Source organism: Dendrobates tinctorius, unplaced genomic scaffold (assembly GCF_039654945.1).
Source record: "Dendrobates tinctorius isolate UK_male_01 unplaced genomic scaffold, ASM3965494v1 ptg000089l, whole genome shotgun sequence".
In the NCBI taxonomy this organism is placed as follows: Eukaryota; Metazoa; Chordata; class Amphibia; order Anura; family Dendrobatidae; genus Dendrobates; species Dendrobates tinctorius.
This window is the reverse complement of record NW_027361757.1, coordinates 8,156,776-8,182,435: the sequence shown is the minus strand read 5'-3', so window position 1 is coordinate 8,182,435 and position 25,660 is coordinate 8,156,776. Positions and strand designations below refer to the sequence as shown.

The 25,660-nt window shown below is 43.3% G+C and overlaps 1 protein-coding gene across 1 annotated transcript in view; it reads right to left on the bottom strand.

Moving 5' to 3' along the window:
• The window catches only part of NPFFR1 (neuropeptide FF receptor 1), a 623,293-nt gene extending 598,821 nt beyond the window's left edge, over window positions 1-24,472 (bottom strand). The window contains exon 1 of the mRNA XM_073585793.1: window positions 23,977-24,472. Coding sequence (XP_073441894.1) covers window positions 23,977-23,983 — 7 coding nt within the window. The 5' untranslated portion in view covers window positions 23,984-24,472. The remainder of the gene's footprint in view (window positions 1-23,976) is intronic.
• Window positions 24,473-25,660: the final 1,188 nt, after the last annotated feature.

Genomic DNA, 25,660 nt, shown 5'->3' with positions numbered 1-25,660 from the left:
AGAAAGGGTACCGTATCCCCAGATAACATGTATGGATAGCGTACACATTCAAAATATATGTCTATACATCAGGAGGCAGGCTCAGACGGTGTCAGGCCCAGTATGGATTGCACGTGATTGCACAAAGGTTAGAAAGGGTACCGTATCCCCAGATAACATGTATGGATAGCGTACACATTCAAAATATATGTCTCAGGAGGCAGGCTCAGACGGTGTTAGGCCCAGTATGGATTGCACGTGATTGCACAAAGGTTAGAAAGGGTACCGTATCCCCGGATAACATGTATGGATAGCGTACACATTCAAAATATATGTCTATACATCAGGAGGCAGGCTCAGACGGTGTCAGGCACAGTATGGATTTGACGGCCCAGATTACACAGCGGAGGAGCAGGGAGAGGTAAAGATTGCAAATGCTGGGGCCCTGCCCAAGCAAGGGGGGCCCACTCGTGGGCGTCGGTACTGGCACTGGGCCCCTCATAGTACAGCGGTGTGTCTGACGGCGGGTGTGCACCACCACCGTCAGAGACACTTGATTGCACTATGAGGGACCCTGTGCCAGTGCCCGCGCCCAAGAGTCGGCCTACCCACCTGTCCAGGGCAACGGCACTCGCACGGTGTCGTGCGCTAGGTGGTGACCCCGGCCATGGGGGGGAGGCAGCACAGTTAGGGAGTTTTAGAAAGTGGCATATGTTGATGTTGGACATTCAGCTGATGCAAAAGGCGAAATAGGTGAAGTCCCAGGAAGAGGTGGACCAAAGCAAGCCATTTTTCTGTCACTCTATGTGTCATCAGGGGAAGGTGGGACAAAATCCTTGGAAACCCATGCATGGTTCATTTTAATGAAGGTTAGATCATCCACATTTTGGGTTGACAGACGGGTCCTTTTTTCTGTCAGGATTGATCCAGCTGCACTGAAGACTCTTTCCGATAGCACACTTGCAGCTGGGCAAGCGAGCTCCTGTAAGGCATATTGGGCCAATTCAGGCCAGGTGTCCAGTTTAGCGGCCCAATAGTCAAAGGGGAATGACCTGTGTGGGAGAACATCGATATGGGAGGAAAAGTAGTTTGTAACCATAGTTGACAACTGCTGTCTCCTGTCACTTTCCATCGATGCAGTATTACCAGTTGTGTGAGCGGTACTTGAAAAATCAGTCCACAACATTGTCATGAAACCCCTGTCTCCAACACCACTTCTGCTGTGTGCACCACGAACACCTCTGCCAAGCTGCTCCCAGCCCGTACGGCTCGTGTGAGAACCATCACCGCTGCTGTGTGCTGGGAATGCCTCAAGCAACCGATTTACCAGAGTTGCTTGTTTATTAGCCAATATTAGGTCAAGGTTCTCCTGTGGCATGATGTTTTGTAATTTGCCTTTATAGCGTGGATCCAGGATGCTGGCCAACCAGTAGTCGTCATCGTTCATCATTTTGGCAATGCGGGGGTCCCTTTTTAGGATCTGCAAGGCATAATCTGACATGTGGGCCAATGTTCCCGGTGTCAATGATGCACTGCGAGTGCTGGGTGGAGGAGCACTTTCTGGCAAATCCACATCCCTCCAGTCACGCACAAACCCTGTACCAGACCTTGCCACGCCAACATTTTCACTTGCCCCACGAGATGCATCCTCCTCCCCTAAGTAATCATCCCCATCATCATCCTCCTCCTCCTCTTCTTCCTCCACCTCGTCCAGGAGAGGTCCCTGAGCAGACAATGTCTGAATGTCATCAAGGATTCCCTCCTCCTCTTCCTCCTCATCAACATTGGCTGCAGACGCCTGCTCCTTAAGGTGCGTCAAAGTTTGCATGAGCAGACGCATAAGTGGGATGCTCATGCTTAGGATGCGTCGTCTGCGCTTACCAACCAGCCGTGTGCATTCCTCAAAACACTGAAGGACTTTACAGAGGTCTTTCAGCTTCGACCACTGCACACCTGTCAACTCCATGTCTGCTCTCAAAGTGCCTGGCCGTGTATCCTCCCACAAATGCATTATGGCCTGCCTCTGCTCGCACAGCCGCTCCACCATGTGCAGGGTGGAGTTCCACCTTGTTGCAATGTCGATAATGAGGCGGTGGTTGGGAAGGTGGAGCAATCGCTGCAGCTTCTGCATACGAACGGAGTGTACAGGCGACCGGCGGATGTGCGCGCACAGTCTTCGCACCTTCTGGAGCAGGGCTGTTAACTCTGGATAATTTTTGAGGAAGCACTGCACCACCAGGTTCAAGGTGTGAGCCAAGCAAGGTATGTGGCTGAGTTTTGAAAGGGCTATGGCTGCCACAAAATTACGGCCGTTATCACTAACTACCTTGCCTGCCTCAAGATGTACACTGCCCAGCCATGACTCAGTTTGTCGCTTCAAGTACTCGGCCAGCACCTCGGCGGTGTGTCTGTTGCCCAAACACATCATCTGCAACACAGCCTGCTGACGCTTTCCACTAGCTGCTCGATAGGGGGACACATCGTGTGCAACAGTGGCAGCTGCAGATGGAGTGCTCGTACGACTGCGCTCTGTGGACGATCTTTCGCTTCTGGAGGAGGAGGAGGAGGAGGAGGGTCGAACGCCTACAGCCAACTGTTTCCTATACCGTGGGCTAGGCAGCACTGTCCCACCACCGCTGTCCCCTGTGGACCCTGCATCCACCACATTAACCCAGTGCACAGTGATGGACACGTAACGGCCCTGGCCATGCCGACTGGACCATGCATCAGTTGTGAGGTGCACCTTTCCGCTCACTGACTGCTTGAGTGCATGGACAATGCGGTCTTTCACATGATGATGGAGGGCTGGGATGGCTTTGCGAGAGAAGTGGCGACTGGGTAGGTCATAGCGTGGTACTGCATAGGCCATGAGTTCGCGGAAAGCTGTGCTTTCCACCAACCGAAAGGGCATCATCTCAAACGAGATTAGTTTGGCAATGTGGGCGTTCAAACCCAGTGTACGCGGATGAGAGACTGAGTACTTTCTTGACCTACTCATAGTGTCTGGGAGGGTGAGCTGGACTTGAGAGCTGCATATGGTGGAAGTAGCGGTGGACAGGGCGGACTGAGAGAGGGTTGATGATGGTGATGGAGTTGGTGTTCTTTCTGATGGCCTAGAATCAGTCTTTCGTTGATATAACAGTGGGATTCCCTGACTGCTGTGGCCTTGCAACGACACCTCAACATTTGCTGCTGTGCTAACCGGTGGGCTTACAGTGGGGGAAACAATGTAGCGTTGCTGACTACCTTCGTTGTGATCAGTTGCACATGTGGCACTTGAGGTTTGGTGTTGTGTCCACGCTTGCAAGTGCATGCTGGTTAAATGTCTAAGCATGCAACTGGAATTCAAATTTTTCAGATTTTTCCCTCGGCTAAAGGTCTTTGCGCACTTCTTACAGATAACCTTGGCCTGATCATGAGGATTTTGTTCAAAAAAGTGCCACACTGCACTTTTCCTACTTTGGCAGACATTTTGCGGCCTAGCACGCTGTGATCTTTTGACCCTCTGGACAAGCTGTCCAGCAACTCTTTTGATGTTTGGAACCTGTCTTTGGAGTGCTCCGGGCCTGCCAGATAACAGCTGTTGCGAAGTCGATGTCTGCTGTGGATGCTCCTCATCTGAGCTGTTGGAAGCAGCACCCTCTTCCCCTAATGGATGCCAATCTGGGTCAACAACTGGGTCATCCATCACCTCCTCTTCTATGTCATGTGCACCTTCCTCTGTGTCACCGTGTATGGTGGTATAGTATGCGGGAAGGGGCACCTGAGTCTCATCAGGGTCAGAATCTGGCTCTGTACACTGCGAGGACAATGTAGTGCTCTGAGTGAATGTACCAGCAGAATCATCCATCAGCGGCTGTGCATCAGTGCACTCCATGTCAGATTCATCTTGGCCTGGGTAATTCACCATTTCACTTGATAATCCAGGCATGGTATGTGAAAACAGCTCCATGGAGTAATCAGTAGTATGGCCTGCGTCATCCTTCAATCTTGGTTGGGGTGAAGGACACAAGGAAAGGTGTGGTTCATGAACATGAGCCTCCAATGGCGACTCAGTGCTTTTACTTTCTACAACTGAAGAAGAGGAGGCGATAGAGCTGGAGGCTGAGTCAGCAATGTAAGACAAAACTTTTTCCTGATCCTCTGGCTTTAAAAGCGGTTTGCCAACTCCTAGAAAACTAAGCGTTCGAGGCCTTATGTAGCCAGTCGATGACACAGGCTCAGCACCTCCTGCATTCGGTCCTATTTTGCTCTTGCCACTACCATCAGATCCACCACCAACACCATCATTACCAGCTGCCAACCCCCGCCCAATTCCACGGCCTCTTCCACCAGCCTTCCTCATTTTTGGTAGAAATGTAGACAAAATCCAACAAACTATATAGTAATGTAAAACAAGGTACAAGGTGTCTATAGGACAGGGGAGATTTTGAATCTCTGCACACACTTTTGGACACTGGACACTTTTGGATTGTGTGAGGCCCACTGATATCTGAGCGCTATGTGACAGGCTCGATGGCACAGCTGTGACCAAAGTGACTAGAGGATAAGGGAGATTTTGAATCTCTGCACACACTTTTGGACACTGGACACTTTTGGATTGTGTGAGGCCCACTGATATCTGAGCGCTATGTGACAGGCTCGATGGCACAGCTGTGACCAAAGTGACTAGAGGATAAGGGAGATTTTGAATCTCTGCACACACTTTTGGACACTGGACACTTTTGGATTGTGTGAGGCCCACTGATATCAGAGCGCTATGTGACAGGCTCGATGGCACAGCTGTGACCAAAGTGACTAGAGGATAAGGGAGATTTTGAATCTCTGCACACACTTTTGGACACTGGACACTTTTGGATTGTGTGAGGCCCACTGATATCTGAGCGCTATGTGACAGGCTCGATAGCACAGCTGTGACCAAAGTGACTAGAGGATAAGGGAGATTTTGAATCTCTGCACACACTTTTGGACACTGGACACTTTTGGATTGTGTGAGGCCCACTGATATCTGAGCGCTATGTGACAGGCTCGATGGCACAGCTGTGACCAAAGTGACTAGAGGATAAGGGAGATTTTGAATCTCTGCACACACTTTTGGACACTGGACACTTTTGGAATGTGTGAGGCCCACTGATATCTGAGCGCTATGTGACAGGCTCGATGGCACAGCTGTGACCAAAGTGACTAGAGGATAAGGGAGATTTTGAATCTCTGCACACACTTTTGGACACTGGACACTTTTGGATTGTGTGAGGCCCACTGATATCTGAGCGCTATGTGACAGGCTCGATGGCACAGCTGTGACCAAAGTGACTAGAGGATAAAGGAGATTTTGAATCTCTGCACACACTTTTGGACACTGGACACTTTTGGATTGTGTGAGGCCCACTGATATCTGAGCGCTATGTGACAGGCTCGATGGCACAACTGTGACCAAAGTGACTAGAGGATAAGGGAGATTTTGAATCTCTGCACACACTTTTGGACACTGGACACTTTTGGATTGTGTGAGGCCCACTGATATCTGAGCGCTATGTGACAGGCTCGATGGCACAGCTGTGACCAAAGTGACTAGAGGATAAGGGAGATTTTGAATCTCTGCACACACTTTTGGACACTGGACACTTTTGGATTGTGTGAGGCCCACTGATATCTGAGCGCTATGTCACAGGCTCGATGGCACAGCTGTGACCAAAGTGACTAGAGGATAAGGGAGATTTTGAATCTCTGCACACACTTTTGGACACTGGACACTTTTGGATTGTGTGAGGCCCACTGATATCTGAGTGCTATGTGACAGGCTCGATGGCACAGCTGTGACCAAAGTGACTAGAGGATAAGGGAGATTTTGAATCTCTGCACACACTTTTGGACACTGGACACTTTTGGATTGTGTGAGGCCCACTGATATCTGAGCGCCATGTCACAGGCTCGATGGCACAGCTGTGACAAAAGTGACTAGAGGATAAGGGAGATTGGATTGCTTTTAAAAAAGCAGTTTGCGGAGCAGTGGGTAAACAGCAATGCAGGAATGTCAGGAAGCCTTAGAAGGCAGCCCAACAACCAACACCACTGATACACCACTATATAGCCTCCCCTTGCACTGCACACACAGTGACTGGTGTGTTGTGCAGGCCAAATCGCTAGCAGAAGAAGCAGTTTTTTTGTCTTCTTCCCTGCCTAACGCTCTCCCTACAGAATCAGCAACCTCTCCCTATACTGAGATCGGCAGAAGTAAGATGGCGGTCAGCGTGCACGCCCTTTTATACCCCCTGTGACGCCCACCAAAGCAAGCCAATCACTTGCATGCCCTTCTGAAAGATGGTGGTGACCCCTGCCTATGTCATCACGTTGCCCACAGTGTCCGTGGATCCTGATTGGCTGAAAAAGAGCGCAAAACAAACTTTTGAAACACGACTTTGGCGCGTAAGTCGCCGACCTCGTGGCCGACCTCATCCTAGGGTCGGGTTTCGTTTCATGAAACCCGACTTTGCCAAAAGACTTTTGAATTTTTTCGACCCGTTTCGCTCAGCTCTAGCCAGCGCTGCTTGAAGTCAGAACGCAATACATAAAGTGCATATGCTCATATTAATATCTAACTGTATTCAAAATGAGATATTTGGCAAAAAATTGATCAATCATTTGAGCCACCCCGCCGCGCCAAGGCAATCTCATGTGGGGCAGTCCTACTCTACGTTTTTTATATTCGCTGTGCCATTGCGGCCTCCTAAATGTATTAGAAGGAAGACCATATTGAATGCAAACTGTACCTGAAACATTTCTGAATCACTCCCATGGAGTCAGAAAAAGGAAGCGCAGATAAAGGTCAACCTGGTCTGGATATAGACATCTCATGTTTAACTTCCACACCTGTCTGACCAGCAAACACAGATGAAGGGCGATACAGGTCCAGACACAGGTGCACAATTAAATAGAGCTTGGGGCAGTGCAGGGCTGCTGTGTGTGCACAGCAGCCTAGATCAATCACAGTGAACACAGAAACAATGGCGAACATAACCCAGCGCGCATGGCAACAGTGGTGGTCAACCACAAACCAACATCAAGTAAAAAAAGGAAGAGAAGCCAGCGCTGCTTGTGGTTAGAACGCAATACATAAAGTGATATTTTGCCAAATATTTCATTTTGAATACAGTTAGAAATTAATGTGTGCATATGCACTTTATGTATTGCGTTCTGACCACAAGCAGTGCTGGCTTCTCTCCTTTTTTTACTTGATGTTGGTTTGTGGTTGACCGCCACTATTGCCGTGCACGCTGGGTTATGTTGGCCATTTTTTCTGTGTTCACTGTGATTGATCTAGGCTGCTGTGCACACACAGCAGCCCTGCCCTGCCCCAAGCTCTAATTAATTATGCACCTGTATCTGGACCTGTATTGCCCTTCATCTGTGTTTGCTGGTCAGGCAGGTGTGGAGGTTAAACCTGAGATGTCTATATCCAGACCTGGTTGGCCTTTATCTGCACTTGCTCTTTCTGGCTCCATGGGAGTCATTCAGAAATGTTTCAGGTACGGATTGCATTTAATATGGTCTTGCTTATTATATATCTAGGAGGCCGCAATGGCACAGCGAATATAAAAAACGTAGAGTAGGACTGCCCCACATGAGATAGCCTTGGTGCAGCGGGGTGGCTCAAATGATTGATCAATTTTCTGCCAAATATCTCATTTTGAATACAGTTAGAAATTACTATGCGCATATGCACTTTATGTATTGTGTTCTGACCACAAGCAGCGCTGGCTTCTCTCCTTTTTTTACTTAGTGCCCATGATAGGCTTATGCTGTCTGCCATACAGGTTACAACCAACATGCAGGAGAGGGCCACAGCTTAGCTACAGGCAGCAGGGACCTGAAAAGAGAGCGCAGCAGGAAGGTCCCCAACCCCACCTGGCAGGGTGGACCCCCTGAATGCCTCCAGGCTAGCCGGATTCCTTCTGTCATCTGTAACTGGTACCCCGGATCACATTTTCATCTACCAAGAAGTAAGAGGTAAATAAAACTGCAGTTCTCTGTGTCCCTTACTTATTCTCTGCACCAGAATGTTCACCACCACCTAAACAGCCAAAAATACTTACCCTGGGGCCCCGCTCTACCCATGGGGAGCTGCACCATCTTTGCTGCGTCACCATCGGCCCCAGTGGACCTGAACCGCAGCATCGGCCACCCATTGCTGAACACCACGAGTGGTGTCATGACTCAATACCATATAACTATCCCCCATTTTATGACACGGCCAGGGCCACGGCCCTGTGACTTCTCACAAAGAACTGTCCGGCTTGTTTCCGAGTCCCCCTGACCCTGGGGGGAATGTCAAATGCCTCTAATTTGAGCTGTTTTGGCAGATTTTTGGCACCCCTGAAGGTGTTGTTTATGCATTTCGTTTTGTTTACAACTGTAGCCACTTGGGTTAGGATATGTTCGTCAAACCAGGATGTTTGCAGATCTAAGCATTGAATCTCTAGAAATTACCTGATGAAGCAGATAGAGACTGCTAAGGGTGTGTAAAGTTAATATTGAATAAAAAGAGGTATACTTTGAGAAATCTAAGGTTTAGCACAGATTCTGCTTTTTTCATTCATGTTTCTTTACTCCATGTTTTCATATATGTTCCTTGTGGTTTTGCTGCTTTTAGTCTGAATCTACAATATACACATTATAATTAGAACAAGGAAAATCATCTCATGAACAGGTGTTTTGATTAGTACTACACATTACAGTAATGAATAATATTTAGTGTTTAATAAAGAAATTAGTTCCATGAGTAAAATCTTTTAGGTCTTTATATTCTTATTAAAAATAACAATATACGTGAACAAAATTTAGAAGCACTGATAAGAACTCATAGTGTAAATTGATGTCTCTCTAGCTGTCATCACCAGATTTAAATTAAGAAAGTGCTAAAAGATAAATTCAAGCAACAAATTTTTCTAGGGTGGAGGATTATAGAAAGCAGAGTGAAATAAAAATAGATTTGTACACAAGATTTATGAGGCCGATTTTAGAGCTAAAACTATTAATAAGGTAGCAACACTGGAATAATCTGAAATAACTGAAAGGAAAGACATAAATCAGAGATTTGGGCAGAATTTATCAGCCACTGACATATATGTTTGTCTCTGAAAATCTAGTAGAAATCACAAATTTGAAGGGAACCTGTCAGCTGATACATGCCACCCAAACCATCCTCAGCATTTATCAGTCACTAGTAGTGATGAGCAAGTATACTCATTGCTCAGGTTTCCCGAGCATGCTTGGGTGTCCTCTGAGTATTTTGGCGTGCTCAGAGTTTTTGTTGACACAGCAGCATGATTTGTGGCTGCTAGACAGCCTGAATACATTTGGGGATTGCCTGTTTGTTAGGAAATTCCCACATATATTCAGGCTGTCTAGCAGCCGCAAATCATGCAGCTGTGTCATCAAAAACTAAATTGCCAAAACACTCGGAGTACACACGAGCATAATCGGGAAAACCCGAGCAACGAGTATACTCACTCATCACTAGTCACTAGCTGTGTGATCAATGCCACATATGCTTGTCTCTGAAATGCTGCGGTGTTTCAGAGAAATACATGCTTTCAATAGCCGCTGGTGACCGATCAATATGGGTAACTATTCATACAGAAGGGTTCCCGGTGGCTTCTCACACACTTGTAGGGAGGAGGACCCCCACAGAGTGTCCGGGCTGGAACCAAGGGGACCGCCATCTGAGTTCCTAAGGAAACAGTACCCGGGGAACAGAGGAGGAGAGTGGACTGTTGAGAGTGACAGGACAGCAAGGGGAGGGGCGAGTATAAAAGGGGCAGGGAGCGCGCAGAGGAGTCAGTTGGTTATACGTCAGACACGGAGGAGGAGACAGAGGGGGCGTGAGAGAGCAGGAAGGACACTGACAGTTCAGAGAAGAGACAAGCAGCAGAGTGTAGATACGCAGTGGCCCTCAGGAAAGAGGCACCGAGCTTACCGACAGGGGACTGTCTCTTCACCCCAATCCCGGGTTACGATCTGCCCCCGGTCATCCTCAGCTGTTACCGCTGAGCTCGAGCCCTCCGTGGCCTGTCCGCTCCCTCTCCCGGTTGCTGCCATCCCCTTTCAGCCCGCGGTTGCAGCCTTCCAGCTGCCACCCGCGAACGCTGCCGGTTCACGTCATCCCGAAGTTGTGGCTTGTCTATTACCGCTCACAGCCGCCTTCACCCCGCTGTAGTCGGCAGTTGGGGCTTGTTCCTCATCAACAGAGACACTCTGCACACAGCCCCAGGCTGTGCGAGTGGCCAGTAAACCGCCACTCTTGAGCACTGCGACACAACCCTGCTTGGGGACAGGAGTCCAATTGAACTCGCTAACAAGCGCAACCCCTCTGTTACAACAGGGGGTTACTTCATCTCAGGACTCCATCAGGGCCTGTTGTGCCCCAACTCCTCCTGGGCGCTGGGGCGCCCGAAGACTACTTCAAATCTTCAGCAGCTGGGCCCAGCGGCTGCGACGCCAAGGCAGCATCAAAGACGCCACAGCATCCTCATCAAAGACGCCAGAGCAGTCTCAAAGACGCCAAAGCAGCCTCATCAAAGACGCCAAAGCAGCTTCATCAGCAATGCAGCTTCCACAGAGACACTGAGGGACGTCAGGACGGATAAGTGACATTACAGATTATAAGGACTCGTAGACGGCCATACCGTGGCCTCATAGTAACCGGCCTCGGCCGGGTTAAACGTGTTCTTTCCAAATAGTGTTTGGTTGTACTGAGACCCTGCGAGGACAACTGTTGTTATCCCTTTTTGGTTGCTTAGTATAGCCCTAGCAGCTTTAAATTATAAAAAGTTTGCTTTTCAAAGTTCAACCAGTCTCGCTTCTCGTCACTGCATCCTGCGAACCTGCTGTTACCTACACACTCACAGTGACTGACAAGCCTTTGCCTACAATCCCTTATGGGAGGAGAAGGCAGCATGAACCCACCCACCTGTATGATTAATGCCCAATGCGGCTCGGTCACCAGCAGCTATTAAAAGCATGTTTTTCTTTTAAGCAGTGCAGCGTTTCATAGACTAACATGTATGTCTGTGATCACCCAGCTAGTGGCAGATTCATGCTGCCTATGGTTTGGGGGCATATATCAGCTGACAGGTTCCCTTTAAGTTTGCATTTATGACTAAATTTACTATACTTATAGATCAATCAATAAAATGGTTAGACAAAATTGGCACATTCTGAAATTTGACCCATTTATTGGGTGGTCAATATAGATCGACCCTTGGATAGATTTGAGGAGTGCTCATAAAATATAGATGCCGTCATTTACATCGAATTGCACACTGTAAAAAACAAAATTGACTAGCATCCTCTAGCAAAAAGAATCAAACATGCAATTGCAGCACACAAGCAAACAAATACAACCATAATCTGTCCAAGACTTTTTTTTCTAATTTGAATTGGATCATACCTATCTTTTAAATTTGTACTCCTAAGCCCGGAAGAGAAAATTCTGTTAGTGCCCATTCCCATGTACATGTGTTGACTTGTCATTCACACAATTCAATTTGATCAGTGTACAAAATACTAGAGATGAGGGAATCTTTTGAAATTCACAAACACCAGTTTCAACAAATTTCTCCAAAAAATTGATTTGCGGCAAATCAGAAGTACTGAAACGCTTTTGACTGCTCTGAAAAGATGTGAATAATATTTGGATGACTCCTAAAACTAGTGTTTGAAATGTTGAAAAAAGTAGAAAAAGCTCCAGCTACTGATAAAAAATCAAGTAAATAAACTTTATTCCATCAAAATTAAAATAATGTCCAAGGCAAGATATCCCTGTAGGCGACGCGTTTCGAACGTAGTCGTTCTTTGTCAAAGCTTTTTATGTTTTTTTTAAATGGAAAAATGGTTCACCATGTATTCCATCTTGGGATTAGATACCTGCTGTGACGCAGTTTTACACAGACAATGTACAGAGAAGAAGACACAGCTTTTTGACACTTTGTGTTCCAAAAAGTAGCAACAGGTTTTTGGCTGGAAAATGAAAATGTTTTTTTTACAAACCAAGCCAAAAGAATCCCTTTTATTGGGAGCAGCAACAGGTTTGTTGTTTGGAAAATAAAAAAATCAATGGCTTTTTAAAAATCCATTCAAAATATTTTCTTTATTTTGGAAGTGGTTCAGGTTTATTTACCATGTGTGGGCGAATGTTCTCAGCTGCAGTACAATATAACTATGGAACACAATGGATAGGCAGTAAATCTGTGGTTATAAACCATCAGCGGCAGCAACTGCACAATATAGAATATGATAGAACAGGAAATAGATATCTAGCTGTGTACAATTTAGGTGTCTAGCTGTGTGGTAGTAGCTTGTCAGTATACATATAGAACACAATGAACAGGCAGGAAATGTGCGGCTGTCTATTAGCAGTGATGGTGGGAGCAGCACCAACCGCATGGAATATGATGGAACAGTTAAGGAGAGGTTCAGCTGTGTAAGAGCAGCAGTAGCAGCCCTGGTAAAAGCACAAAATGAATATAACATGATCGACAGGCAGGAGATGCCCGGTTGTATATGAGCATCGGCACTGGTGCAACAGAACAGTATAGAACATAATGGACAGGCAGTCAAATGCTATGCCCAATCTAATCATTGGACTCAGCTATAGGTGAACAAAACATGGCACTGATCTATGTTGGAGTCATTTTTAAAAAAGCAAGTTTTTCCACATTTGTGGTGTATAATCTATTCTGCTTGGGTATGACAAAGCCTCCTGCCATGCTTAATATCCTCACTGACAGAGATGAGCGCATATGTTCGGAAAATGATCGCATAATCCGAATTTGCCATATTCGTGCCATATTAGTACCCTATTCGTGCTGAATTTATGTTTGATGATCATTTCCAAACTTTTTCGCTCATCTCTACTCCCATTGACTCCAAAAGTGTTCGGCTATATTGTGCGAATATTGTAAATATGGCGATCGTAATCCAAACCAAATATTGACAAATTCGCTCATCTCACCCGTCTATATTGAGGGGTTCAGCAGACATTGATTTTATGTGTATGGTAGCCTTATATTGTAACCGTTGCTTTAATTTTTTTTAATAAATCAGTAGTGCACATGAAAATAAGCATCTTTATCTTATCAGAAAATTGTTTCTTTCTCTTCCTGGACTGATTTTTCATTTTCAAAATTCTCAATTCACATTAAAATCTGCATTCTTCCTGGGAACACAGCTTATGTATCAATTTGGACTACTTTTCCAAACCTGGGCAATATTTCCCCATTTTGCTTTTATAGCAAGGATCTAAAAGCATAGCTATGCAATAATAACCCTTTGCTTGATGCTAATGTTACACCTATCAATCCACAAGAAATCGAGCATGCAGCTTGTCAACCTGCTCAAGGTTCCCATTGGTTCAGTTTCCATATCCAAAGGCAATTTTTGGTTATCATAATTAGCAATGTCATCGATGTCAAGCTTAAGGGGAATAGGAAGATTTAAAGTAAAAAAAAAAAAAACTAGAGTAGGGAATTATATACAACAAATGTCAAAAGACGAAACCTGATAGATGTTCAGTTTAAATATATTAAAACAGGTGGATTAAACAGCTAAATTCCATTGTTTAAATTTATGAACTGATAATACTTACCTTTTATTTGTGCACAACAGATCTCAGAATGTCAGGGATAACACTTATTGCGGATCTAAATAAACCAAATGTGTCTGACCAATCATACTCCTTAGGCTGGGGTCACACTTGCATGTACAATGCGAGAAACTCGCGCGAGTCTTTCGCATCAATACCCGGCACTGCCGCCGGCACTCGTGACCGGAGTGTGCGACTGCATGTATTTCTATGCAGGTGAACGCTCCGGTCCGAGTGCCTGCGGCAGTGACGGGTATTGAGGCTAGATACTCACGCGAGTTTCTCGCATTGCACATGCAAATGTGACCCCCACCTTAAGAAGAAAGATGTTTTCTCTGAAATGCATTGGTTGAATTTTGACCAGCAAGTCTACTGACCAATACATTCTGTTTAACTCCACTGACCAGAGTGAGGCAAACTGTTTCAGTAATTGATTAAATGGGACGCAAAGCACTAAAGGACATATTAAACAGCAATTTCAGAATGTTTCCTCCTTTTTTTAGATATGTTTATATTCTGAACTCAAGATGGAAATACCACTACACGTTTAACAGTACAAGCAACTCCTTTTTCTTGTAGTTTTCTTATGGTGACATAACCAAATATGGCAATATTTTTGGAGCAAATAAGTGCCTTTATCTGAAACCAGAGATCTAGCATATAAAAGCACACTCATAACTGGTTTTATTTATGCAGGTAAGGTATATATAGCAAAGTAATCTGGAAGGAAAAACAGGCACCATATGCTCACCTTAACTGTCTTACATAGCCTTTATGCAAACTTCCATGCAGCAAGGATCTCGAGTGCCAAGATGACAAAAAGTAGTTTTGTGGAATGTGAAAAGTAAAATGGCACCCACATTCCCTTAAAATTCTCCTTTATTTGTAAAGGTTAAAACACGGCAGCAGGCTCAGAAAGCTACCCAAAGTGGACGATGGCCGTTTCATGCTCCTCTGCACTTCAATCGGTCCTGAATGCTCAGGAATCAAGTCCAGGGGCTGAAAAAAGAGGACCACAGGCAGCACCATGCCCTCTCCTGCCCGACCATTGTCTGCATGCTCAGGATTCAGACAGCCGTGAATACATTGGTGAAGGAGGAACTGCTGGCCCCTTTTTCAACCAATCATCGTGTGAAACAAATTACGTGATGACGTGTCAGCTATGCACTGCAGAGAGTCTGCATCGGAGACAGAAGCAGAGCGGGGGGGAACGGGAGCAAAGCGAGTATGTTTTTTTTCTTTTTTTCATTTGTGTGGGATTATTGGCTGGACATGGGGAAGTTATAGGGGTCTCATGCTGGATATGGGGAGGCTGTGTGGGTGTTTTGCTGGTCTTGCTGGACATGGGGAGGCTGTGTGAGTCTCATGCTGGACATGTGATGGCTGTAGGGGTCTCATGCTGGACATGGGGAGGCTGTGGGGTCTCATACTGGACATGGAGAGGTTGTGGGGGTCTCATGCTGGATATAGGGAGGCTATGGGAGGCTCATGCTGGCCATGAAGAGGCTATGTGAGGCTTATTCTGGGCATGGGAAGGCTATGTGGTGTTCATCCTGTATATAGGGAGACTGTAGGAAGCTATGTGGGGCTCATGCTGTATATAGGAAGGCTATGTGGGGCTCATGCTGTATATAAGAGGTTATGTGGGGGTTCGTGCTGTATATAGGAAGCTATGTGGAGGCTCATGCTGTATATATGAGACTATGGGAGGCTCATGGCTTTTTATAGGGAGGCTATGTGGGGGCTGATGCTGTATTTTGGAGGCTATGTGGGGGCTTATGCAATATATAGGAGGCTATGTGGGGGCTCATGCAGTATATATGAGGCTATATGGGGGCTTTTATCCATCATAGGGGCTGTGTGGAGGCTCTTATGATATATAGGGGGCTGTGTGTGGGCTCATACACTATGTAGGAGGGGCTGCGTGTGACCTCAAATGGTATATAGGGGGATGTCAGCATACTTAATTCTGCACAATATTTAGTTGCACGATTGCTATTTATATAAGACAATTATCATTAATATGTTAATATCAATATTGAACAGAATTAATTTCAGCCTATTGGTTCGGCCCTCCACAACAGATACGATCTCTCGTGTGGCCCCTCGGTAAAATTAATTGTCCACAGCTGCAGGTACTACTTGAGGATGCGGCCTGCCTACCAGAAAGGTGAGTGTAAGAAGAAAGGGTAGGCAGACAGTTTGAGAATTGCTCATATTGCTGGCCAGCTTGCTTTTCGCACATGAGCAGGTGATGGTGCTTCATATGCTGATGGAAAGCCATAAGTAGACACAAAACTTGGCACTCAGATATAGTGAAGAGATGATTTTCTCTTATTGATGACAACTATCCAGAAATAAACAGACGTTTCTGTGTGTAGACCTTCCTCTGTGTACAGATTGCCAGGGAGAGTCTGCTTCAATTCGGAAGACATGAACAAGTGGTGTCCACCGCAGTGAGGGACTAAATATTTTGCTAACTGATACGTACAGAAATTGCAGCTTTTGCCTTCAGTCATCTATTTACATAAATTTCCTGTTTCTTTTCTATCATCTCTTCAGCAAACGCACAAATCCATAAACAGGAGCTTATTTCTTATACTGTATCTTAAAATGTGTCATTAGGAAATAACAAAAAAACAACTTAACAACTTTGTTCCATAGTTATATGAAGTCTTGCAGTTCAAAAACTTATCTGGCACACATGCTATTGTTTGAAAAGGGATTATCTCAAGGTTCTATGCTGTTTCGGCATTGAGTACATATAGCATAATTTCTTTTTTCTGTTCAAATTTTAGATTAGTGCATGATACTACAAATAGGAAGCTTTATGACTTCCTCAATATGTGGTTCTCCTGCTTTTCTAATATAGCATGAAAGATACAGGCTATTATGGCATGCTGGGTATGATTACAAGATCTAAAATTGCTCAGTATGGGGTCTATTGGTAGGAATGTGTAATGTCAACCTATAAATAGTTAAATTATTTAAAAATACATAATACATAGATAGCATGGTGGCTCAGTGGTTTGCACTACAGCCTTGCAGCACTGGGGTTCTGGGTACAAACCCCACCAAACATCTGCAAGAAGTTTCTATGATCTCCCCTTGTTCGGTGGTTCGACGCTGCAGAGCGATGATCTGACTCCCATCCCAGACTAGTGCAGCAGTGCTCAGTGGTGTAGGGGCTCTGCCAACATCTTGTGAAAGCTGTAATGCGGTGGCCTCTGGAAAAATGGCCACCAGAGGCGGTGCATGTGCAAACTGAGATGAGATCTCGTGCCGAGATCTGAATCTCAGTTTAGGATGGGAGTCAGATCATCGCCGAACCACCAAACACCCCCTGTGACCCTGCTCTACCAGCGCTGCCGATCCTCCCCCCGGTAAGCTGAATTCAGATTGTACGAAGGACCCCCATTAGACGCATTAATTTTTTCCCTATTTTCCTTCTGAAAATTTGTGTTGCGTCTTATAGTCCGAAAAATACAGTAAATGTTTCAGATCTTCAAACAAATTAAATATTAGACAAAGATAACACACGTAAACAAAAATGCAGCTTTTAAATGAAGGTCTTTATTATTAAGAGAAAAATAAATCCAAAACCTACAGAGCCCTGTGTGAAAAAGTGATTGCCCCTTAAATCTAATAACTGGTTGGATTTCCCCCAGCAGCAACAACAGCAATCAAGCATTTGCGATAGGTGGCAATGAGTCTTTTACAATGCTCTGGAGGAATTTTGAAAACTTCAATATGTATTCAATAACTATTCAATAGTTGGTGATACAAGCAGATGGAGATGCCATTGCTTATTTCAGCTGTGACAAAAAAAAAATCAGAAATAACATTTATGTCAAATGCAGAAACACCGGATGACCTTTGAAAGATCAATGGGTTTTAATAAACTGCATAAAAATGTTCTTTTTTTTGGGATGAGCAACAGGTTTGTTGTTTGGAAAGTCAACAATTAATAGCTGTGAAACAAGCTTTCCAAAAATTATCCTTTTTTGGAATCAGCAACAGGTTTGTTTGAAAAGTGAAGAAGAAATAACTTTTTAAAAGCTGTCCAAAAATTATCCCTTTTAGATGCAGTTTAAAGTTTCTTATATTTAGAGCGCAGAACAGCAGTACTGTATAAATATATAACAAAATGGACAGGCAGGAAATTTGTGGCTGATTATTGGCACAGTTTAGAACATGATGTAATGGCAGGAGATGTGCAATAGTGTAAATGCATCAATATAGGTGGCACCAGGATAGTATAGAACATAATGGACAGGTAGGCAGATGCTATGGTTTATATAGTCATTGCCATCATTCAAGGAAGAATGAAATTCCTCAATGATCTAGGCCTGATTCATTTTTACAAATGTAATATTTTCCCCAACTGAAGGACAATCTTGTTCATTTGGGCATGATAAAGCCTCCTCCTGTGCTAAATTCCTTCTCTGACATTGAATTTTGGACAAGACTGTACACCCATGGAAAACTGGGCCAGATCTTCTCCCCAAAAGTCCATCGGGATCAGGGCATATGGCATCTTTGGGAGATAGAACTGGTTGATCAGATAGTGCATCTCTATGTTCTAATGTCCGTTATGTTGGCACAATGACTGATAAATCATATGGTTCATCTGGTCATATAAAATGTAATTGTTCCTTCAGTTATTTGTTATAGTGGTAAAACTGGCACAGGTAAGGGAGCATTGACGCTGCGGGATCCAGAGAGGGGTTTTACTGTCAATCCCCCATTTTTCTTTTACAGAAAGGATTTAAAAGCATAGGCCATCCAATATCCAATAGTCACACCTTTGCTTGATGTTAGCAATATTCTTGTCAGCTCCCAGTTAATTAGGCATGCAGTTTGCAATGCTCTCCAACACAACCAAAGTCCCTGTTGTTTCACTTTCCGACCCCCTTGCTGTGACAATTAGTCATTAGAGCTAATGTCATTATAAATGTCACAGTGGCTGGCAGCCTCATCACCTGACTATGCCTTGGGTAACTCTATGTTCTCCTCCCAATCCACCTACTCCTCTTTTTCCTCATTCACATCCTACTGCATAAAACAATGTCCCTGATGCTTCCAAAAAGCTTGAGCATTGCAAGAAACAAATGAGCTGTGGATTTCAAGGTTACACAAGCTCCAGTTTGTTTTCTGCATCATATAATCAGTCACTGCTTTATGTTCCTTGTACAAATATACCAATATATGCAGCAATGAAATCCATTACATTGCAACTTCAATAATCAGCCAGTGATCAGGCAGTGAAATATGCTTCTGCAAAGCCTTAAGGGGTTCGCACTCATGGTTAGCCACTTGGATACATGTGGCACAGGGTTTTATATTAAAACAGCATGTAGTTTATTGTCCATCATAAACTTTATAGCTCCAAATCAAAAAAAGCTTTATCTCAGTATCAATGGATAACATAAACAGAATGAAATACCATAAATGTAGCAGCCTAATCAACCTCAGTATTCCCAGCAGCAGCTCAAACTTGTATTCAATGTGTTCACCAAACAAACACCTCTCTGTTTGGCTCCAGCACACCTCTCTTTGCAGAGCAAGCTAACCAGAAGCTTTACCTTACCCCATTCTCAACACACTCCACTCTGCAGAGCTAACCCAGCTGTTGTTAATAGCCTATAAATCCCGGATAGAATCATAGGATCGCCTTTTCCCAGCCAGGTTCTTTAGGTTTCTCAAAAAACCCAGACTCAATAACCAGTAACATTAAATCCACTCAGTAACCTTGTGTTACAAGTACAGCTTACATTACCTACACATATCTACCATCCAGGACCTTAACTCCTGCTTTCCTACACCACGTAAGATCGATTGAAAAGCCCAGACATTTCAATCATCATAGGCCCCATTTTCTTCAAGAAGTTAATTTTCTTTAAAAATTTTGATCAGTCAAATTTAGGATGTGCACCATTCAGGTTCCTATGACTAAGGGCGCTGTGTACTCACCAGAAATGCGTCGGGTGTTTATTCTGTTTTTAAACATGGCTAACATGCCTTAAATAATGTTTTTTCTATTTTTTTTACTGGGTTGGAGTGCCACTTCTATTCCTGTTTCCTTCCACCATTCAGGGAGCATGTGTGACTTTGCCCAAAGTTAGTGCAGTCAAAATGTTCTGGACATTGTCACCAACTACTGATGGGGAGTATGACATTTTCTGCTTGTTGTGAAGGAAAAACTTGTTTACTATATGCTTTCTCTTGTCCATGCTCATAAGCTATAAAATAGATTGACAAAACTTAAAAGAATGCATAAAAAGAAAAAAAAAAAGTACTCTTTCATATCATGATCTATATTAAAAGCAAAATTATTAGTCTTGTAATTTTAACATTGTCCACTAAGCTTATTTTGAATTAATTCTTCCTTTTCTTTCAGGAAAAGATTTCACCAGGTTTATTATCAGTAGAAACAGGATTTTAGTGACAGATGACATCTCTATAAACAGCTGATAAACCAAGAATCCACCATTCAAATAGATGATGCTGTAGCTCCCCCTTCCCTTCAGAAAACCTTTGCACATGCTCATTAGATGCTTCAATACAAAAAATATGGTCTGAGGCCATCTATTGCTGCTAATGTACATGCATATTTCTTGCAACAACATTAGAGGAATATTCTCATCTCTAAATTACTTTAGTTAGTGTGAAAATAAGCCCAGTTAGAAATCTCAGTCAGCTCTCTCTAGCCCATTCTTTTCTATACAGCAGTAAGTTGCTTGCTTTCCTCTCAGTTCTGCATAACAAAAATCCCACTACTGGCAATTAAATATGGTGATAACAGTGGGCACTGCAAAATATGAAAAGACAGACTATTAATGCATCACAGTAGCATAAGCTCAGTGATAGGACTACGAAACCCAAACTGTCAATCAAGGAAGAGTACTAGCCCCCCACCACACCCACCAGCCAGCAACCAGGCAGTAAGGCGACTGCAGAGCTCTGTGCTTCTGAACAGACAACCTGAAAATACCCCATTAAATACAAGTTTAAAAACGACCCAGGGGCAAAAAGAAAAAAAAATGCACATTTTTAATAAAGATTGTTGTGATTGTTGTATGAAAAAAAGCATTGCTAGTTAGAAAAAAAAACACTTAACACAAAAAACTGAGTGAAACAATAGGTCATTTTTTGATGTGACAGAATAACTGCTCAAAAAACCCCTCTCAGGTAATGAAAATAGTAGTATCTTAAACCATCCTACTGTTCATATGTAATATATAAGGTAATAACCCTAATATCTAGATCCATTTTGATAGCTGCATTTATATGGCTGTGTTGAATTATTAGCCCAAGAATGTTTTCTTTTCCTTTGCTTTAGATTTAAAAAAATAGCTGCCATCAGGATTCTTAAAAGGAACCTGTCAGCAGGATTGTGCACAGTAACCTACAGACAGTGTCAGGTTGGCTCCATTCTGATTAAAATGATACCTTGGTTGATGAAATCTGTCTTGTGGTTATTGTTTAATCTTTATTTGTAGTTTTTCAGTTATTGATATGCTCGTGCTATGGGGTGGGACTGTGGGGGGTTTTCATGTGGTGCTCTGCTTAGGTAATCATCTATATGGCTTATGACAGGTCAGTGATCACTCAGTGACTTACCCCCTATTTTACATACTGACTGTAATATGGTTTGAAAAAAATATGCATTCAGCAGGCAGGTGGTGGCGGCGCCAGCACTCTAGCATGATACGGTGGATAACATGCATATTTTCATGTTATTTAGACATATAGTTTTGTTTGAAAAAAATTATCTTAATCAAAACACCGCCGGCGGATAGATGCATTTCGATACACGCTACTGTGCAGGCGCCGCTGACAGTACCATTTTGGCAGAGAAAAAAATTAGGCTCCATCAAGAAGGCGCCAGCTTTGATGGAGCCTAATTTTTTTCTCTTGGCCAAAATGGCGCCTGTGCAGTAGCATCTATTACGTTCTGATAGATGCTACTGTGCAGGTGCTTCTGGCGCCATCTTGATGAAGCCTAATTTTTTTTATTCTCTGCCAAAATATCGTGGCTCATGGGGCCATTTTGATTGACATATGTATATATGTATATATATATATATATATATATATATATATATACACACACATACACACATTTCTTTCAAACAAAACTGTATGTCTACACGAAATGAAAATATGCATTTTATCCACTGTATCATGCTACAGCGCAGGCGCCCGTGCCTGCCTGCTGAATGTGATTTTTTTTCAAACCATATTATATTCAGTTTGTAAAATAGGGGGCAGGTCACTGAGGGATCAGTGATCTGTCATGAGCCATGAGTTAACTGAAAACTACAAATAACGATTAAACAACCACAAGATGGAAATCATCAACCAGAGTATCATTTTAATCAGTATAACTGCGCCGACCTGACACTGTCTGTAGTTTACTAAGCACAATCCTGGTGACAGGTTCCCTTTAAGTGAGACTTTCATATTCAATTAGTTGAAAGAATCATATCTTGCCATTTAGCTATTATTTAAATATTCTTAAAGTGGTAGGGTGCATCATCATCAGAAAACGATTTATATGTCAATAGCAGGGTGCTACGCCATTGTCTGGAAGACAGGTATGCAAAAAAGGAAGGAAAAAACACCAGACACAACCCAAGCAGCTCAAAGAGGGAAGTCCTAATGTCTGTCAAAATGGGTAGCAAGTCCACATGCAGTGGGTGTGGGAAGACCCCACATGTATAGCTGCTCTAGGCAGCTTAGATATTAGGACTTTCCTCCTTGAGCTGCTTTGGTAGCTATGTTTAGGGTTATTTCTCCTTTATCCCTATTAGGGTGCTAAGGGTTAATTTTATCGCTTACCTTCTGTGTACTGATATTCTACCTTAAGTCTCTACCGCCCTGATGTGGGGCTGCTATTTCCATACCATGCAACCTTTACTTTCTACCGTCTAACACATGCCTTCTCTCTACCCTAGGTGACTGCTATTTGCAGGTCTGTTTTAGGATTCATTAGCCCCAAATATGCTCAGATTGCATGTTGTGTCTTTCATGTTCTATGATTAATATATATGGTGGGATTGGTGATTTTTACTGATATCAATTAATTTAACCTCTCTGTATTGGGTCCTCAGAGACATTTTGGTATATTTATGACGCTCTTCTTAGCATGCATTATCATGTCAAACAATTGCACTATTGGCTATATTATTATGTACTGGTGGAGCTCCGCATATAAGCTGTCCCATGTGAAATATTTGGGGGGGTGTTTTGATTACCATGTTGGTTTTGTGGCTTTAAATCTTTTTATCCATGTGTATGTCCCAGATTCAAATAAAGATTGACATGGTTTTTCTATTATATCAGTTGTGCACGCCAATGTTGTGTCTGGTCTTTTTTCTTCCTTTTTTGCATTATTTAAATATTCAGTATTATACCAGTGTAAAGATACAAACTTGTAAGACATCAATTCTTTTTTTTTTTTCCCAGTACATAAGTGTACACCCGGACATAACTGAAGCACAAATAATAAGGGTACTTCAAAGTGCTGGTGTGTTTTTTTGACCCTAAGAGGTCTAGAGACTAATAAATGTGCCACATCACAAGAAACCAGGCAACATTATCTCTTGTGAACTTGATATATCCTTTCCATTGCCTTACAGCTCTACCTGTCTAATTTAAAGCAACAGCAAAGAAGTTTTACCAGATTTTCAGCACAGATGCAGCTGAGCTAAGTTTGTAGTTTGGCTCTGCTATTTCTGACATCACTGTTATTTCGGATTTCCTATCAATGTCAAGTAAGTTATAGGTAAGGTGAGCTACATTTCTTCTTTATTTATAGAATAAAAAAAATACCATTATTGCTGTTTATATTTATTTAAGGTAAATCTGATATTGTATGTTAACAGCAAGATCAAGAATGTTGGACATAGTCCACAGACCCGTCCATCTCTACAGTGAGAAATGTGAAAGTGTCTTTAAAAAATATAACAGGACCTCAGCATTACTTTTTAGTATTTAAATCTCAGAATAATGCATTATTATTACTAAGATTAGCCATTAACCCATTTCGCATTAATTTCTAAGAAGGAAATCTGAAGTTTTCCAAATGAAATAGACTTTCAATCCACATTAGGCAAGTGCAGAAGCAGTGCACCAAGAGGTCTAATCCCACCTCCTATGTAGGGAGAGGTACTGCTATGCCTGATAAGGGTCTCCAATATAACACATTGGGGATAAATGCTACTGCAGCTCACAGTGCTGTCTGTGACTCACAAATAAAAGCCCTGGAGAGAGTTTTCTCATATTCAATCTCTGCAAAAATCATTAAAATGAATATATTCTGGTATTAGGATAAAGTCTGATACTCTTACCTTCCATTGTGCAGTGGGGAGTCCACTGGTTGCTTAGGATGACAGAGCTGTCCACTCTTCCAGTGCTGAACTGCTGTCTCCCTGCAGTCACCACTCACTATAAGAAGTGGCTTGTGCTGCTGGGGTCTTTAGTGATCACACTGCAATATATCCACTCATCTCCTCTGAGCTCCAGGAGACTGATCATAGATGATGCTTTGCCTGTCGGCTCACCTCCTTCCCAAGTCTTGCAAAGTTTCTTGTTACTTTATGGTAGATAATGCTGGCACTAAAATCTCCGCTTCTTAATGTATCCATAAACTTTAACGTTCATTCCCCAGTTCTTTTTATTCCATTGGATGCATATTAACCTTGGAAAAGGAGCAGATGATGTTAAGAATACCAAAGAAGTGGTCCTCTCCCTACCTTCTAGAGATACTGAGGAGGGAGCTAGCGGTGTGAGTTGAGGGATCTCCTCCCCATCTCATTCAGCACCGAATTTCCTCCCTTCATTAAGCTGTCTGACTCACCAACGTCAATGCGGAGCGTACTGCTACCTCCCTAAAGAGACAGGGGTCTGCAGACTAGCTGCTGCTGCTGCATGCTTCCCATTGCTATGGATACATATACCATGGAAGCTCCTATATGCAGCTAACCTCTCATTGTTGGTATTGGGGTCCTAGCTAATAACGCTTGCCCGTCATTGTAATTAAGTTTCGTTGCATCTTCTATCATCAATCATCTCATTAGGCTACAAAGAATAACAAAATCTGATATCCCCCCTCTCCGAACCTTCATCCTGCTTCCTATCTTAAACCTTTCGTGAAATCTGCACGATACTGATTCATGTGATTTTAATAATGCAGAATAATGTGAGAAAAAAAGAGATTTTTAAATCTGAGCACTATCGTTCCTTCCTCCATTGTGTGAGTGCTAGTCTAATATAAGTTTTCAATGTCTTTTCAGGTATTAGACAGGTATCAGAACAATAGTGTACATTTAGCATTGATAGAATAGAAAAATGGGAATTATTTTTACTGGAATACATACTAAATGTGATTCATATACTGTGTACAGTGACATGTAAAAGTTTGGGCAATACTGGTCAAAATAACTGTCACTGTGAACAATTAAGCAAGTTGAAGATGACACAATCTCTAAATGATCTAATGTTAAAGGTGACACGTTTCCTTTGTATTTTAGGCAAAAAAAAAAAATACATATTGTAATTTCTTACATTTTAAAAATAAAAAGGAAAATGGGCAGATGCAAAAGTTTTGACACCGGCAGAGATTTTTGTGCTCCGATAACTTTGACCAAGGTTTAAGACCTTAATTAGCCTTGGAGGAGCAGCTAGGGGTTCAGCTCGGGGCAGGGGAGTGACATTTGAGTTGGCCCCTAACCTGGTAACCGTGTGGTCAACTACGATGGTGAACCCTGATCATGGGTGTGGAGGAATCTCAGCAAATGACGGTGCTGTTACTGAAAATATATCTCTACATAAACAACACTGATAGTACCGCCATATACTGGTAGATACCATACATGCAGATCACACAAGTAATTACAGTACAGTTATATATAGTAACTAACAGCTGACATTTTTTTCTGGTCGAGTAGTTAAATTTCCCGTTTTTTCCCTCTGGCTCAGACCAACATGACAACTTCTCCAGTCACGACTCATCTGCAGAGATTACAGCAAAAA